At 37.4% G+C, this 18,050-nt stretch overlaps 1 protein-coding gene across 2 annotated transcripts in view; it reads left to right on the top strand.

The window, feature by feature from the left end:
• The window catches only part of Slc1a1 (solute carrier family 1 member 1), a 116,225-nt gene that overhangs the window by 63,608 nt on the left and 34,567 nt on the right, over positions 1-18,050 (top strand). For both annotated transcript variants that reach the window (XM_074051950.1, XM_074051949.1), the window contains exon 2: positions 13,387-13,527. In XM_074051950.1, the coding sequence (XP_073908051.1) occupies positions 13,387-13,527 (141 nt within the window). The remainder of the gene's footprint in view (positions 1-13,386; positions 13,528-18,050) is intronic.

The following is an 18,050-nucleotide window of genomic DNA, read 5'->3' as shown; positions in this document are numbered from 1 at the left end:
TTATCCATAGGAACTGTATCATAATACATTCCCACCAACAATATAGAAGAATCCCAATTTTTCCCCATTCTCACCAAAACATATTATTTTCTATTCATTTGGGTTTTGTGGTATAGCCAATGTAGTATGTGTGAAGCAGTATCTCCTTCTGAGTTTGATTTATATTTTCCTTATGACTAATGATGTTAAACATATCTTCATGTGCTTGTTGGCTACTTATATATCTTATGTGGAGAAATATCCACTCAAGACCTTCGTCCATTTTTTAAAAAGTGGGCTTCTTTTATTATGAAGTCTTAATGTATTCTAAACCTTTATCAAGTATATGATTTACATATCTGAATTCTTTTTTGTGGTACTGGGGTTTGAACTTAGGGCCTCATGCTTGCTAGGCAGGTACTCTACCATTTGAGCTACTCTGCCAGACTGCATATCTGCATTCTTTTTTTTTAAATCCTGCTGGGGATTCATTGTGACATTTACGAAAATTCTTACAATACATCAAATATATCATAGTTGAGTTCACCCCCTCTATCATTCTCCTTTATCTCCCCTCCCCCATCCCTGAAATAGTTTCAGCAGGTCTCATTTTTCCATTTACATACATGTGTACACTGTATTTGCACCATATTCACCCTCCTATGCCCTTTCCCCACATCCTTCTTCCTCCATCTGGTACCAACTCCCACACACACCCAGACAGGACCTATTCTACTCCCCTGTTCTGTTTTGAAACTGATTTTCAAAATCTGTTTGATTTTGAAAAAAAAAACCTGACATTTTTGCTTGTTAAAGTTAGCTATATAGGGAGTTTCCTTATGACATTTCCGTATATATGTATTATAACCCAACTGGTTCATCTCCTCTATTTTTCTTCTTTATACCTTATGCAGGGATGGTTCAACATATGCAAATCATTAAATGTAATACAGCACATCAACAAAAGCAAAGACAAAACCGACATGATCATCTCAATAGATGCAGAAAAAGCCTTCTACAAAATTCAACATCATTTCATGATAAAAGCTCTGATGAAACTAGGAATAGAAAGAATGTACCTCAACATAGTAAAGGCTATATATGACAAACCTACATCATACTAAATGGGCAAAAACTGAAACCACCTCCTCTAAAGTCAGGAACGAGACAAGGGTATTCTCTCTCTCCACTCATGCATTCTTGAGTCAATTGAAAAGCAACTATTTCAGGAAAGTTTGTCTTTTGACCCCAGGGCATCATGTTAAGAGTGTGTGGCAGAGGAAGATGCTTTCCTCTTGGCAGCTTGGAAGCAAAGAGAGACTGGGGTCCCCAAATCCCCTTTAAAGACACTTCCAATGACGTTCCTTCCAGTGTGCCCCTTCTCCTAAAGGTCCCACCTCCTCCCAAAAATGCTATAGGTTGGTGACCAAAGCTTTAATATATAGGCCTTTGGAGGGCATTTCAGATCCAAACCATAACAGAACCCAAAGCACAAAGTGTAAAACCAAGAGCAACTAAGGTCTAGACCCAATCTGAGGCCCTAATGATGGGAAAGAGGGGTTTTTTTATCCACCTGGGGAAAAGAGATAGGGTTTTGACTTGTATCAGTGAAGGAAATAGAATTAAATCTTTGCATAAGGTCTAGGACCCCAAACTTTGGCTTTCTCCTTTGATAAAATGAGAAGAAAATTTCTACCCAGTGACCTCAGAAAAGCTTCATGAAATGTTGCCATGTAATCATGAGAAACCTATGAAAAAATTAAACCTCAGGTTAATTCTTCCCTAAGTACACACACTCTGAATTATTACTAGCATGATATGCTGACTTCCTAAACTTAAAAAAAAATTATATGAAAACTGTCCTGGAGGCCTTGAAACTCCTCAGTCCTCAACAGAAACAAGTAACCTATAAAAACACATTCACAGCTCATAGAGAAAAGTCATTCACCCAAAAAAAAAAAAAGAAGAAAAGATAAGCCTATCGTAAAAATTACAAACAAGTCAGAAAATGATATACACAGGAGAATACATGTCTCTCAAACTAGATATGGTAGCACAAAGTCTGAAAGTATATACTACATATGTTTAAAATGCTTCAAGGAAAACAGATGGAATAGAAACTGAAAAATAGAAAAGTGACTCAGATATAGAGAATACTATAACTTCTAGAAGCAGAATTTAGAGATGACAATTAAAAATTCAGTAGATGAATTTAACAGCCAATAAATTCAACAAAGCAAGGTTTGGTAAACTTGAAGGTGGGTCTGAAGAAATCAATCAAATACATCACAGAAATAAAAATAAGGAATATTAAAAGTACCCAAATTCCAAGATAATTAGATACTGAAAAGCATGTATAAGGAATTTCCAATTCATAGAAGAAATCACAGTGTAAATTATATGACATCTTAGAAGTAATCAATAGTGAAAATACTGTATAATAATTTGTGGGATACCAACACAGATTTAGAAGGAAATGTGTAGTATTAAATGCAAACTAACAGAAGGGAAGCTACTGAGCTAAACAAAAAAGTTAGAAAAAGAACAAATAAACCTAAAAAACTAGAAGGAAATAAATCACTAGATAAGGGAAGAATAAAAAAATACAGAAAACAAAAACAAAATTGAGGATGTGATGTGAAATACTGAATAGCACTCTGAATAAATGAGTTAGTACTCCTTATATTAATAAGAATAAATCTCAAAAACATAATGAAAAAAATCCTGCAAATCAAAAGCAGTTTGCAAGAAAATACATCCAAACAGATACCATGAAAGTCATATTTTCAAACACAAACAATATGATATATTTTCATGGATAGAGACAAGTATGTAATATATGTACAAAAACAGACAAAAATATACTCAGAATAATGATTATCTCTATTAGGGAAAGGCACAATGGACCCTTGACCATAATGGCATTTGGAAAGATCTGTGGCAGATTTGATAAAATGCTAATGATTTGTTCAGTCTGGGTGGTGGGTGTATGCATGCTTTTTAAATTTTCTGTGAAATATTTCAGAACAACACCTTTTCAAAGAATTGATAATTCAGATTCTGTAGTACATGGAATAGAGTTCTAACAAAATTATCATTCAACAATAAAATTAATGCAATGTTGCATAAGGCTTTTATGCTATGTGGTTAGGTCGTGGGAAGGAATGTAAAGTAGATGTTCTAAGATGGTCCCAAGATTTTCACCCCTTGGTGAACACACCCATATATATCCCCTCCCTGAATCAGGATTATGATGGGATTTTGCTTCCATATTAAGTTACATTATCTGGCAAATTAAAGGGATTTTGCATGTAATTGGGTCCCTAACCAACTGATTCTGAGTTAATCAAAAATATTATAGTTGGTAGGGCTGACTTGATCAGGTACAATCCCTTAGAAGAGAAAGTGGGCCCAGCCTGAACATATCCTTTTGCTGCCTCTGAAGAGCACCGTGTTGTGAGAGGGCCATGTGTGAGTAATGGTGGGGGCCTTTAGGAGCTGAGGGCAGCTCCAGGAACCAGGGATCTGAGTCTTAGAAACACAAGGGTGCAAATCCTGCAAAATCATATGAGCCTGGAAGAAAACCCCAAACTCCAGAAAGGAGTGTAGTGTGGTTGACACCTCATTACAGCCTTATGAAGCCCTTAGCAGAGAACCCAGGACAACTGTGTCCAGACTCTTGACCCATGGAAACTGTGAGAATAAATATGTGTTGTTCATAGCTGGTAAATTTGTGCTGATTTGTTACTCGGTAATAGAAACAAATCAAGTTGCTGCAATACTAACCCTGTTGTATGAAAGCAGTCTATAAGTTATGACATGCTCCATAAACAGACAGCATTGTTTTTTCTATATCATTGTTTATTCACATTTTATCTGAACCTCTGTGAATCAATAAACCATAGACTGTTTACAGAATGTTACATTCACTATTCCGTCATGCCTTTTCTTGGAACTCAGTCTCCAGTGAGGTCATCAAGCTAGGCTTTCATTTTAGAAAATCCCCATAAAAGATCCATAGAAATATTTTCTAAGTTCATTTAACAAAAATGACATCATCCCACCAACACTAGTATCTAAAAATGTCTTTTCATTTGGAGGGGATTTTTGGAACCATTTTTGTTGTTTTGAAGCTGTATAGGTTCACCTGCCTGAAGGGGAAGGTAGTCCAGATATCAGTCATGGTAAAGTGGTGAAGCTTTTGAAAAGAAGTTGGAATTTGATCTTGAACTTTGAAACATATGAGAAATGAAACATCTCCTAGGGTAAGACCAGGAGACTTTCTTACTTGGGTCGACAGTGAAGAATGAACAAATACCAGCATTTTGTTACCCAGCTATCTTATCCATCTTACCCTTGGTGTTTATTTTCCTCATCTTGCTCCCTAACTTTTAGAAAAGCCCTATTTAAACCTTCCTATCTGGTTCTTGCTATCCTAAGGTTATTAAGAGAATGTATACTTTTATAACTGGGCCATGGTGTGGTGATGATGGTGCTAACTAGTGAGAGTTCCTGAGGGGAAAGGCATCTCCAGGAACAAGACACAGAGCTGTAAGGCCTGCCTCTCCTTCCCATGAGAAGATGCTTCCTCCATAGGTAATCTTGGGGGACTAGAGTTTGCTTTATTAAAAAAGAAAGTTAGGGGTTGAGGATTTAGCTCAGTGGAAGAGCGCTTGCCTAGCAAGTGCAAGGTCCTGGGTTTGGTCCCCAGCACCAAAAGGAGGGAAAAAAAGCTATATTTCCTTATAATGGGAGAGCATTATGGTTTAAGAAGATGGGCAGAAACAAAATTGGATTATAGTCTAATTGACACAGAGATAAATGGACCTCTGGCCTTCGCAGTGTACTTTGAGGCCATTTAAGCACTAGGTCTGCGTTCTTGTCCAACCATAGTCTGAGTGGGCTGTAATATGTGTGACCTCATCTACCCTTACCTCTTTAGTTCCCTCTATGCTGATGACATCCACACTCCTTGTCCACACCTCTGGTGCTCTCTGTCCACATGTCCATGTGTTCATTAACATCCTCACCTCAGTTTCCCATCTGTGATGGGTAATTTTAATTTTTAACTTGATTGAATTGAGAAGCCCTAACAGATTGGTAGATCACATCACCGTATGTGTCTATGAGGGCATTTCCAGAGAGAATTAACAAAGGGGGAAAACAAGCCCTGAATGTGGCTTATATGCTGGGGGCCTGGATGGAATAAAAGGGAGGGAAGAAAAAAGCCAGCCAGCATACTCCCTGCTTTCTGGCCACCATGAAGTAAGTTATGCGGCTCCACCACACTCTCCCCACCATGTTCAGCTGAAACTTCTGAAATCATGAGCTAAAATAAATCTTCTCTCCCTTAAGTTGTGTTTGTCAGATACTACCAGTCTTACTAACACAACATCCAAAAGTGAACTTGTCTTCTCCAGAATTTCCCAGATTCCCCACTGTAGTAGGTATCACTACCTGCCCTGTTGCCCAAGCTAGAAAACTAGCAAGAACTCCTAAGGCCTCCCTTTCTTCTTCAACTCTTCCACCCACCCCCACCTCCAATTGACTAATTCATCACCAAGTACTAGCACTTCTACTTCCTCAGTCTATCCAGTTCTCCACTCTCACCTGGGATCAGAGCAGCAACTTTCTAATTGCTCTCCCTGCTTCTAGGATGCACAAAACTCCTTTTAGCTCAAAACTCCTTCAAAGGCTCCCCACAGCCTTCAGAATCAACTTCAGATCCTCCGCTTTGTATTTGGGGTCCTTCATGATCTGTCTCTTACTTCTGTAGCTTGCCATTCTCCTACTAATTCCTGGTCATACTGAATTGCTAGAAGCTGTTCACATGTATCAAGATTCTGACCTCTCAGTCTTTGCAGAATTCTATCTTCAACAGTAGTATTCTATCTTCCTGGAACATCATTCATTTTGTCCTGCCAACTCTCATTCCTCCTTTCCTTGATGTACTGTGTTTATCCCCGTCCTACACTTTTCCCATCATCTTAAAATGATTTGTCTGCTTGCCTCTCACAGGCATCGCCTTGAGGATTGGGACCATTCATTTTTATCATCATACAGTGTGACACAGTGCCTGTTTGTGTAGGTGCTCAGTAAATGTTTGATGTGTGTGTATTAGTGAGAAAAATAATAAATCTATGTGTGAGTGAATAAATGAATACGCAGACGCATCAATAGATGTAGGAAGGGATGAAGGATGAATTAGATGATCAGTAGTCTCTACCACCAGTCAAAATTCAACCTTCATTTTTTAAATACATATTTACTTAGTTACTATATCACAATAGTCATTTTGTTCATGGTCTATGATCCTTTTAAAAGTTCTAAGTCATTTGTAAGAAGACTGTTTTGAGTGCTGCCTCAAACAATGGGGCAAATATTGTCTATATATTTTATTCATTTAGCTCAAATAGGCTGTGAGAATAACTTGAGTATTTAATATCACCCCAAAAAATGCACCATAAATAATGGAAAGAGAGTGACTTTGATTTTTTCCCTTATATTGCTCTTATTTTTATTTGGGTTGACAGAAGTCATTTGTAAGAAGACTGTTTTGAGTGCTGCCTCAAACAATGGGGCAAATATTGTCTATATATTTTATTCATTTAGCTCAAATAGGCTGTGAGAATAACTTGAGTATTTAATATCACCCCAAAAAATGCACCATAAATAATGGAAAGAGAGTGACTTTGATTCTCTCCCTTATATCGCTCTTATTTTTATTTGGGTTGACAGAAAGAAGAAAGTTTGGGGAAGTAAGAAAGAGGGAAGGACATGCAAATAAAAAGCCCTAATTCTTTCCTCCATCTCAAATTGTGTAATATGGAACAAACCCTGATATTTGGTTGTGGACAATGAAATAGTGTGGGTAATCAATATTATGAATAATGAATGTCAAAAACCTCTATTATGGGCCACTAATTTTTCAAAGCATTGGTGGTATAAATAAGGGCACTCAGTGTGTTAATGACATAGAATAAAATGTAACCTTTGGATGAGAAGCTGCTTCAAGATCTAGCCATGCCGGGAAAAGAAATAGGACATAGATGCTAGTTCAGCTCAGTGATGTGCCAGAGAGAAACTTGTTATCCTGTGGATCCAAACCACTACCAGAGAAACCCATTAGGTCCTCACCAAGACCAACTTTCTTCTTGAGTCAGACTGATTAATTGTAAGTGGTAGACACAAGAGGAGATGACTTCAATGTAAGCAGTCACTGCTGTTCGCAAAACATGCAAAACACATTTCCTGTTGATAGCGGACAGAGTCATCCATGAAGAAAAGCATTTATTATTGCAATAGTACAAAGTGTATTTTTAAAAATTCATCCCTTTTGTAAGAATGGGAGGAGAGGGATAAAGGAGAATGATGGAGAGGGTGAATTTAACAATGTACCTTCTAGTACAATAATATAATAAATAAACAACCATTAAGAAATAAAATTCATCCCTTTCAAATTCCCTAGCACTCAGTTCAGTGCTTGGCACACAGTTGAATATTAAAAATGTTAATTCATAATTGCTTTTTAAAAAATTTTTTTTAAAAATTTAATTTTTCCCTTAAATCTGAAGATGTACAATAATATGAAGCCTTTGCATCATATTTTTTGTTTATTTCCTTTATTTGTTAGCAAAAATCAGCAACTTGCAGGAAAATTGTCTAGGATTGAAACATCTAACAATTGGCTGATGGTCAAGAATTAAGTCTATCCAAACATCCACAGTGGTATTACTCAGCATTTTAAAACATTAAAAAAAAAGATTAATGTGGGGAAATGCTTATTATGTAATATCAAATGAAAAATGCTTTTCAAAAAATCCCACCTACATGCTGCAACATGGATCAACCTTGAAAACATCACGCTAAGTAAAAGAAGACAAAAATAGGTATCATATGAGTCCATTTATATGAAATGCCATAGTAGACAAATCTGTACAGAGTAGACTAGTGGTTTCCAAGGGACCCAGAAAGAAAAGGGAATGGGGTGTGTCTGCTGACAGGTACTGAGTTTCTTTTCAGGGATGATAATGGAAATGTCCTGGTGCTAGATAATGGTGATGGTTCTATAACACTGTGAATATAGAAAAAACACTGTAACTATGTGAATTTTATCTCAATAACATTACAAAAAAATACATGTAAGTATATAGGCATTAAAATTGCAAGAGATGATGTATAAGACATGATTCATGTGGTGTGTTTAACTCAGTGCTTGGCACAGTGTGTGCTCATTACTGTTAACCATTATTACATCATGGCTAACAGCAATCGTGACAGAAAAATGAAAACAATTTCATCTTAGATGTAATTGACATGGTAAGTTTGAGGATGAATGTTTGTACTTATTTTTGTTTCCAGTATAGAACTGTCCTAATAATACTAGGATAGAAAATGCTTTTTGAAGGATTTGAAAACAAAAAATAAAAGGTTTACAGGCCCAGGAATTGGGTTTTTAAGTCAAAATTCCTGTGAAGAGCTGGTGGAGCTACTCATAGAAAATGAGGAGAAAAGGACACAGATACATTGCAGTTAAAGACAGAATAGAAAAACCATCCTTCCATTTATTCAGTGTGTGCACATCATCATAGTAAGTGTTCATTCTATACTGATTTTCTCATCATTAATGTTCATTTCAGAGTAGTTCCAGAAGGGCAAAAAGGCACGTAGTTAATTTGCTTAATATAGTGCCTATCCTGATGGCATGGCTTGATAACTATTTCAGTGATAATTTAAAATATTTCCCTTTGTCAATAATTCTTACTTAATCAAGCCAAAATTAATTTGCATACTAGAAAACTATTAGAAAAGCTTACACATAAAACATTCAAGTTTCTTTTCTTTAAATCCCCTCAAACAGGAACACTGCTGTATTCATAAATGTAAATGTAAATCAAATGCAATTTACCTCCTATCCCCAGATTAATTTTATGACTGCTACAAGTGTGAGTGCCTGAGAACAGGCCTGATTAGGACCTGGGAAAAAACAGGAGTGGGGAGGGAGGAGAGAGGGCTGATGTAGTAATATGTGGCTTTTTTTTCCCTTCTTATGATTTCCAGTATTACTTCCTGAGCAATAATTTTTATTAGAAGTAAAAAATAAATCACTCAAGTGATAGAGTGCTTGCTTTGCAAGTGTGAAGTCCTGAGTTCAAACCCAAGTACATCAAAAAAAATCACCCAGAACCTCCCTACAAGGCAGTGAGACTTGCAGTTATTTTTCCAGACATGAAGAGATGACATTCTGTTCATTGTCTCTTTTAAACTTGCATCTTTGAATTTAAGAATCACTAGTTGAGGTCTTGATGGTTTTCCTTCCATGTTTCTTTCTTCCCTATGTTACTAACATATTTATATTTAGCATAAAAGCTGGAGAAAGCTTGAACAACCTTCTTAGAACCAAGATCCTGTGAGCCCATTTTAAAGCTGAAGAAGCCAAGGCTTAGAGGTGATCACAACATCTTGGGCATCAGAAGGGATCTTTGAATGCAGCTAACCTAACCCCTGTCCTACCACCTGACAAGAGAAGCAAAGGTTACACACCTCAGAAAAGAATTCAAGACTGCTCTTCTAACACCAGTATTTTTCTTAATCTACCTTTGTGTGTACTTGGGATTTTCTTATCTATAAAGGAGAGAGAGGCCCAACAATGGTGTCCTGAGTCCATTTCTGGAGCTGTTGGGGTTCAGGTAACTATTTATCTTAGGGATTCCTTGTTGGCCCTGCCTAAGGCCTCCATCAGACTTCCATTAGGGAAGCTGTCAATCTTCAAATCTTCACTTTCCCTCATTCTGGGAGTGGCCCGTACAGGTGGGCCTGGCTGCACACTCCCCAAGATGGAGCCAAAGCAATCTCTGGCTTCACAAACTTCTTTGTGAACCTTAATCCAGCTCAACATCCTTGATACCAGACACAAGAAATTTTGGGCATGAAAATAGTAGAAATAAGACAAGTGCCAAGGATTATGAACAAGACAGGAAAGGTGTTATTAGGACTTCAGCTTGCAAACAAAAGGGAGCTAGCACTGCCCAAAGAGATGACTAAGCTTCTCACTGAATGAAGGAAGGAACAAGATTTTAATTGATTTGTTGGAGTGGGCTAATATAGTAACCGTCCATCAGACATGGGCATGGGTTCAAAAGAAACTTTTTTCCTTATGCACCAACATACTGGTCTTCTCTTTTGCAGACTAACAGTTCTTAGGTTATCTTGTCTCAAGTACTGCTGTCAGGTTGATGCCATCAACCTGTGCAACATCCTGGCCTGGTGAGTTGGTTCTGGCATTAGAATCAGTTTGAAGGACTTGAGTTGCTGCAGCTGCACAAGCGTGGGGTAGAAAAACTACACACCAGTTCCAACGTGCAAAAGGCCAAGTTATCTCTGCATTATAGTCTTGAACAAAACGTTATGTTCCATGATCATAATTTTAACGATCAACGTTTCTACATGCAGAACTGAGTAGAATTTGACACAAAGGTTGTAGCAGCAAAGGGGACAGAGACAGTATGAAGACAGACATGCCAATCCTTATTATCTTGTTCTAGTCACCCTCCAGATATTTGTAGGCCCAAGTGAAGAGTCATGTTGCTAGCAAAAGCAGCCTCAGGTCCCTGAAAAGTAACCTAGAGAACGTTATAACCCACATGTCAGAGGCATTATCTATCTGAAAAAACATGAGGATAGGCCAGAAGAAAATACATACCACACTTTTAGTGAATAATAAGTTTAGGGCCATGGTTTATTTTTCTTCTGTCTGTTTGAGGTGATCCCTTACTATCTCAGTCCTGGCCCTGTTAATGGGTAAGGTAGGGTTGTACCCCGAGATTCTGACCTAATTTTGGGAGTTGGAAGAATCTTACAGTGATTTTCCTTGTCTTGAACCTGATGTGTCTAAACTTGTTTGAGACCAAGAAAAAGCACAGCCCCTTTCAAGGCATAACTCCTGGGTAAATTCATTCACCTGCCACTTTAGGTACTTGAAGGTCTCAGAGTGCTACCTACAAACCTCCAAATTGCTTTTCCAGTCCTTGGTTGGCATTTCTACTCATTTTTATTTTTTTTTCAAAAAAATAAAAAATTGGGATACCACTTGGGGTACTCAACTTCAAGAACAAGCCAAATGCAATAACCTGTTCGCAATGTGTCACCTTTGATGGCTTTTAACTATTCCACATGGTGGCTCTTTTGTTTCTCCCACAAAACGCCCTATCTGGCTAAAGGCTGAAAAATAGCAAGCACATTTTTTTCTAATCACCCTGCGTTTGTCTGGTGTGGCGATGATTAGAGGCTGAGTTCATCATTAGTAATGTAAACCATAAGGTTGGGCACGTGAGGTTCAGTTGCTCCTCAACAGAATAACTCTGTGGCTGATTTGTGAGCACAGACACACCTTTATTTTCACACACTGAGATTTCTTTGACATATAAATCAAAACCTCTCTTGAAACAATCTAAAATAGTATGAGAGAGAATATTTTTTAAAGCCCTCAGCATTACAAATTATCCTATGGCATAATATAGGTGTGTTCATGTAGAACAGCCAAACACAGGCAATTAATAAAGCAGGAAAAGAGCATATTATGCCTCTTCAATTTACTTAAAGTATCTTGACTACTTAGTGTGTTAACTGTTCATAAGTCTAACACTAGGCTTTAATATGTAAACCAAATTGGGTAGATAATAGAGTACTTTTTTGTGTAGTGTCTTAGGTACAATTTGGGAAATGTTTTATGACCAGAAATGAATTTAGTTACATATTATGTATAAAATATAGAGATAAATACAAAGGTAGATTATGTAGGAGAATAAAATTTAGCTAAGGATAAAGCTATTCAAAATGTATCCTATTAAGCTTATCAATTAGGTCTGTCAGTGTATAAAGGAAGGACACTTAATTTAGATGAAACTTCTAGCATTGGTTATAATTCACATCTCCTTTCATTGCCCTGGAGTATTTAACTATGCCCAAATAATTCTGGATTTTCACAAACTAATTGTTTGAGTTTGTGAATTTGCATATCCAGGCATTCTTCCTTGAGTCTTTCGGTCATTCAGTCATTTCCCTTCCAATTAAACTCACTCATAAGAGACCAATGAAGGAAGAAAGACATAAGAATCACCCAATAAGGGAGTGGGTGAGGGGAAGAGGGGAGAAATGACCCAAACATTGTATGCACATATGAATAAAAGAAAAAAATTTTTAAAAAAAGAGTCACCCAATTCATTTATTTCTTGATTTTAAAAAAGGGGTGTGCATATGTACATGTGTGTATGTGTATGGATGTGTGTTGGGGGAGGGCAGGGTGAAGCATTGTTATCAGAGCTATTGGGAGCAAGATAAAGAGGAAATATTAAAATTCTGTGAGTTTGAATTATCACCCAACTGGAAGATTACATATGGACATCTAGCTAAGGTAAGATTCCAGAGTATGTATAACATTTCTTAGTGGCGAGCATGTCCCTGTACTCACGTAATTATAAGTTTCAACATACAAGCAATTCAGGATCAGAAACTTGTAAAAATCCTCTTGATCAGATAAACATGAGCACATCATCTTCTAGAAATGCCTGGAAAGCATGCTAAGCATTAGAAAACACAGGTGCCCAATGATACAGTCAGTATCCATCAAATGAATAGAATGGTATTTTGCTTTTAAAATTATAAAAGTTACATAAACAGGGAAGAGTATTTATCATAAATATTTATCCTAAGCTAGGAATGGTGGCACATGTCCTTTAATCACAGCTACTCAGAGGCCAAGGCAGGAAGACCTTAAGTTTGAGACCAGTGTGGACAAAGTTAGTGAGATTCCATCTCAAAAACAAAATTTAAGAAAAGAAAAAAGAGCCGAAAGTATCATTCAAGTAGTAGAGAGCTTACCTTAGCAAGCACAAGTCCCTGGTTTCAATTTCCAGTACTGAAAAAAAAAAATCTTAAAAAAACACTTATGAGAAAAATACAAACTGAAACTACATAAAATGTGTAAAAGGTTCTATTGGTAGACAAAGAATAAGGTGGTTTGTAAAAGAACAAAATAGTTACATTGAATTGACTAAGTTGATGAATTTGGTGGCTGATGATATAGCTCAGCAGTGGAGCACTTGCCTCGGTTTGAAAAAAAAAAAAACCTAAGATATGTACTCTTCTTTCCCATAGTATTCTTTGATGTTCCTCACTATAAAAATATAACTGATAGGAAAGAAATGAAAACAAAAACTTTCATCTGTAAGATGTAACGTGTATTCTCTACTCACTACCTTCTGGCTCTTCTAGTCTAAATTTTACAGACTCATGGGCAATGATCTAAAATGGTTCTCTTGCCATTAAAATTTGCTTTTTTGGTATTTTTCCATTAAAATGTACACAGGAGAATTAAACAACGTTCTTTTCTCTCCCTTTTTTTCATAGGTATTGCCATAGGAGTCTTGGTTCGAGAACATAGTAAGCTGTCAACTCTGGAGAAATTCTACTTTGCTTTCCCTGGAGAAATTCTAATGAGAATGCTAAAACTCGTCATTTTGCCATTAATTATATCCAGCATGATTACAGGTACCTTGGTTTTCTCTAGGATACTTAGGGAGCCCAGCAGAATCTAAATTGTTCTTTCCTAATTATGGAAAAAATTGAAATGCATGAGAGGCATCAAATAACACAAACACACTCTTGAAAAATGTTTTTGCTTGGGTTGAAATAGTTGAGTGTTTTCAAAGTGTCATTGCTTCATCTCATTGTCCACTACAGCTCAAACCCTCACTTCTCCAACAGGTCGTCACTTGTCCATCTCCTAAGGGAGATGCCATTTTCAAACATATTATACATGAACATCTATTTAGGGCCCGGAAGGGGAAAAAGGCATATTTGGTCACTGAAATATCAGCTAGTGTCCTCAGGAAAAATGTAGCTGTCAATTTTAGTCATGTTTTTAGTAGTTCAGTTACTTGTTTCCCAGCTCCAGCTCTCTCATCCACAACCTCTGGCAGATGCCTGGGGGTTCCCTGTCCTCCTGCTCTTCACCCACTTCCACTCAGCAGCAGAACTCAGAACTTGCAACATAGCTTCCTGGAAATCTGCTAATGGGACCAGCAGCCAGTGCTGTGGGAAAGGTGTGATTAGGGTTTTGCATCATGTTTTAAATGACCCGTATTTTAAAATCTGAACTTGTGACACAGTTGAATTTGGAAATGATTTTTCTCTTATTGATCATTTTATAGCAGGGTGCCTTCAAAAAGCAAGCTCCCTTATGTAACTAGAGAGCAACTTGAGTTACAAAAATGTCATTTACCTAGCTCTGGTGTTGCGCTGAATGCATTCCATTGTTCTTATACTTCCTGTAATTCTGGCAGTTGGGGAAAAGTGGCATGATATTAGTCACTAGTGTTGGCAGCTTGAAAAATCAAGGTTTTATGCAGCCATGCAATTAGGAGTCTTGATGTGTCCTCTTCTAGAACTCTATTCTCCACTGCCACTGAAAGGCCTGGTCTTTGTTGAGTCCTGGACATTGGCCACGGGGAGGAGAAGGTGGATGTCAGGATTTTATGCATACAGCTACTGTATTGTTTGAAGAGCTGTCGTATTTGGCCACTGAACTTCCCAAGTGCCAAACTCCAGTTACACTAGAGTCCCTTGGGAGCTGTGTTCTTAAATGGTCTTGGTGTTCTTGGCTTTTTAGAAACCTAAAGAGAACATTTAATTATTTTTATTTATGAATTTAATTATGTCTTGAAATTCTCAGCTTCCTCCAAGACTAACAGCCTGAGGGACAAAGCAGCAGAGGAGCTGTTTTTCCCATGTAATGTTTAAATTATTAGAAATATTTAAAATTTGGAAGATTTCTTATAAATATCCAGACTTCTGTCCTTCTCTGAAAAAAAGAAAGAAAGTTCTGGAAAAACTAGACCTATGTTCCTACCCACCAACCATGACCTAGAGACAAGAGACAACTATTCCATTTAGTTGGAACACATGCATTTGAGGATGCTACAGTCCCTACATTCCCTATTGCCTACTCTCTTGTCCACTACACTCTTTGACATTACCTGCCTGGTCTATGTAGGCATTGCAGTTGTAATCCCTCAGAATTTTCTCCCTGTCAAAGATTCTTAATCATTTCTTGGGTTTCTTTAAAACAAAATAGGAGCTTCAAATTCCCTCCCAAGAAAAATATTCACAATTGTACGTATATATTTTGCACACATGTTGCAAGATTCATATATTGCCTGATGGGTGATACCATTTAATTCTAGTGTCCATAGGAAAAGAAAAGAAACCAAATCTGAATTAGGCAGCAACCTCAAAACTCATGTGACAAGCCAAGTTTTAGAAGAAAATGTAAAAATGCAGGAATGAAAACCCTAATTGCAATATTGGGTGTTTGAAAATATATGCCATTCTTAGCAGTCAACTACTAGTGAGATATTTGCAACCTAGATGTTTTGTGTGTTGCTCAGCCTTGCGAATAATCTAGGGAAATAATTTACAACCCTTAGCATTCCAGTGACATAGCTCAGCGGCTTCTCAAAGCCATAGCGCAGGTCTAGTAATCTCTACCTTTCCTTCAACACCTCCCCCTTCCCCCCCCAGCAGCTAGTGAGGAGCTAGAGAGAAAGAGAAAAACCACTACGTTTTTGGCAGTGCTGGAGTTTGAACTCAGGGCTTGCTAGGCAGGTGCTCTAGCACTTGAGCCACACCTCTAGCCCTTTTTGCTCTGGTTATTTTGAAGATTAGGTCTTGCTTTTTGCCCAAGTGGGCCTGGATCACAATCCTATTTTACACTTTCTGCTGTAGCTGGGATGACAGGTGTGCACCACCAACCCCAGCTTTTTTCCATTGAGATGGACTGCCGCTAATTTTTTTTTTTTTTTTTTTTTTTTTTTGCCTAGGCTATCCTAGAACTGTGATCCTCCGTATCTCAGCCTCACATATAGTTTGGGATGGCAGGTGTGTGCCACTGCTCCTAGCTATTGGTCGAAGATTTTTTTGCTTGGACTGGCCTTAAATTGCCATCCACCCAATTTCAGCCTTCCAAATAGCTAGGCTTACAAGCATGGGCCACAGATATCTAGCTCCACTACTCATTCTTTTGAGGTGGAACAATGAAATGGTTAAAAAACAAAAAGTGAGGAAAATGAGCCATATTCATGTTTTAAATTGTCATATTTATGGGATAGTGACAATACTAGATTGGCAAGAATGTGGTAAAATAGGTTTACTCATTGATTTTTAGTTACCATATGAATTGAAACAAATATTCTTAAAGTTTGGAACATGTTTTGATCTTTCTACCTAGAAGTTCTATTTATTGGAATTTATCATAGAGAAATAATCAGAGATACATTCAAAGTCTTAGGTACAAGGATTTTCATGGCAGCATTTTTTATAATGATGATAAATTATAAACAATCTAAATGTATGGTCTACCCATGATTTAGGATACCATGCAACTATTAAAAACCTCATTTGGATACATTTTTAATGACCTGTGGAAATAAAGTGACATAAAGTGACAGGATGAAGCAAATTAGACAAGGTATTGTGTACAATCCAGATTTTATTAGAACATATATACCTTTGAAAAGATTGGATTAAAACAAAAAAATTAGCAACAATTCAATCTGGATAGTAAGAAACATAATTCATTAAGGCTTCCTCAGATTTTCAAGGTGAACAGTGTTACTTTTGTTCTTTCTTTGTTTTGTTTTGTATCTTCTTTTTTTGTTTAAGAAGGAAACAAAAGAAAGTGGAGATGGAGTCTTCTCTGTGCTCCTTAGTTTTCCTGGCTCTCAGTCTCCCTCATCCCCTCCTCTCAGCTCTGCTTCCTGTCCCTGACAGCTTGGTGTCACCTTTGCCCTGGCATCAGGTCCTTCCCCCCAAGCCCTACAGTAGTTTTCAGCCTCCCCACCCAGGAAATGGCCCTGGAAAATACACAGGGGAGCACTTTCACATTGCAAAAACCTTTGCAAGTCCACAGGTCAATAGACTAACTGATATATTTGTTAGACTAAGGAGGATGTGTGTGGGAAGCCAGAAGGGTTGAATAAATGCTCCAGGGATATGTAAATTGGAGACACAAATACAGCTAAAATTTGAGACCCAAGACCAATCTGTGCTCCTGTGTAGCTTTTGCCAAATTAACAGGGAAAAAAAAAATCTGGCATCAAAGCATCCAGTGATGGCTGGGTGTGGTGGTGCATGCCTGTGATTCCAGCTACTCGGGAGGCAGAGGTAAAATGATCATGGTCCAAGGACTGATTAAGCAAAAGAAAGAAACTCTATCTTAACAAACTAAAAGGGAAAAGGACTGGGGGAATGGCTCATGTAATAAAGGGATTGTCTAGGATTGTGAGACAATCCTGAGGCCTTGAGTTCAAAACCCATACCACCAAAAATAAATAGATAAATAAAGCAAGCCTCTAGTGACATAAAAACGCTTACTTTATAGCTATGTTTTCTCTTTTTAAATTTTTTTTAAATTAGGATATATTTGTTGTGCAGGGAGGATTCATAGTGACAATTCCAAATAAGCTTATGTTATACATTGGTTATATCACCCCCACTGTCTCTCCCCCTCAACCCCTTTCCCGTCACACTTAAAGCAGTTGCAAGAGGTTTCTTTGTTCTATTTCATACAAGTATATGAAGTCCCTTTACCTCCCACCCTCCATTTTTCCACAGTTTTCAATACACATCCTTATATCCTCTACCTTCACAGATGTTACCTTTTTATGATATTGTTGATGCTCTGACATTCTCTTTTCCTGTCCCTCTTTCCCTGAGTTCCATAGAGTAGTTCCACTATAGCTATATTTTTTAACAGAAAGAATCTCTCTTTCTTATATGTTAGTGTGTCATGTTAATCAGGGAAATTTGAATATAGACTAGATATTAGATGGTATCAAGAGACTGTTGATCATTTTGTTAGATAGAGGTGATAATGGCATATAGTTATGTAAGCAAAATGTCCATATTTTTTAAATGCACAAAGAATTATGTAGGGATGACATAATGGCTCAAATTTGCTTTAGAATAGAGCACAGTAGATACAATTTCAAGGCAATTTCAGACACAGTCAGTGT

This window comes from Castor canadensis, chromosome 13 (assembly GCF_047511655.1).
Source record: "Castor canadensis chromosome 13, mCasCan1.hap1v2, whole genome shotgun sequence".
Taxonomy (NCBI): Eukaryota; Metazoa; Chordata; class Mammalia; order Rodentia; family Castoridae; genus Castor; species Castor canadensis.
The sequence above is the reverse complement of the archived record's forward strand: the minus strand, read 5'-3'. Positions and strand labels throughout refer to the sequence as shown.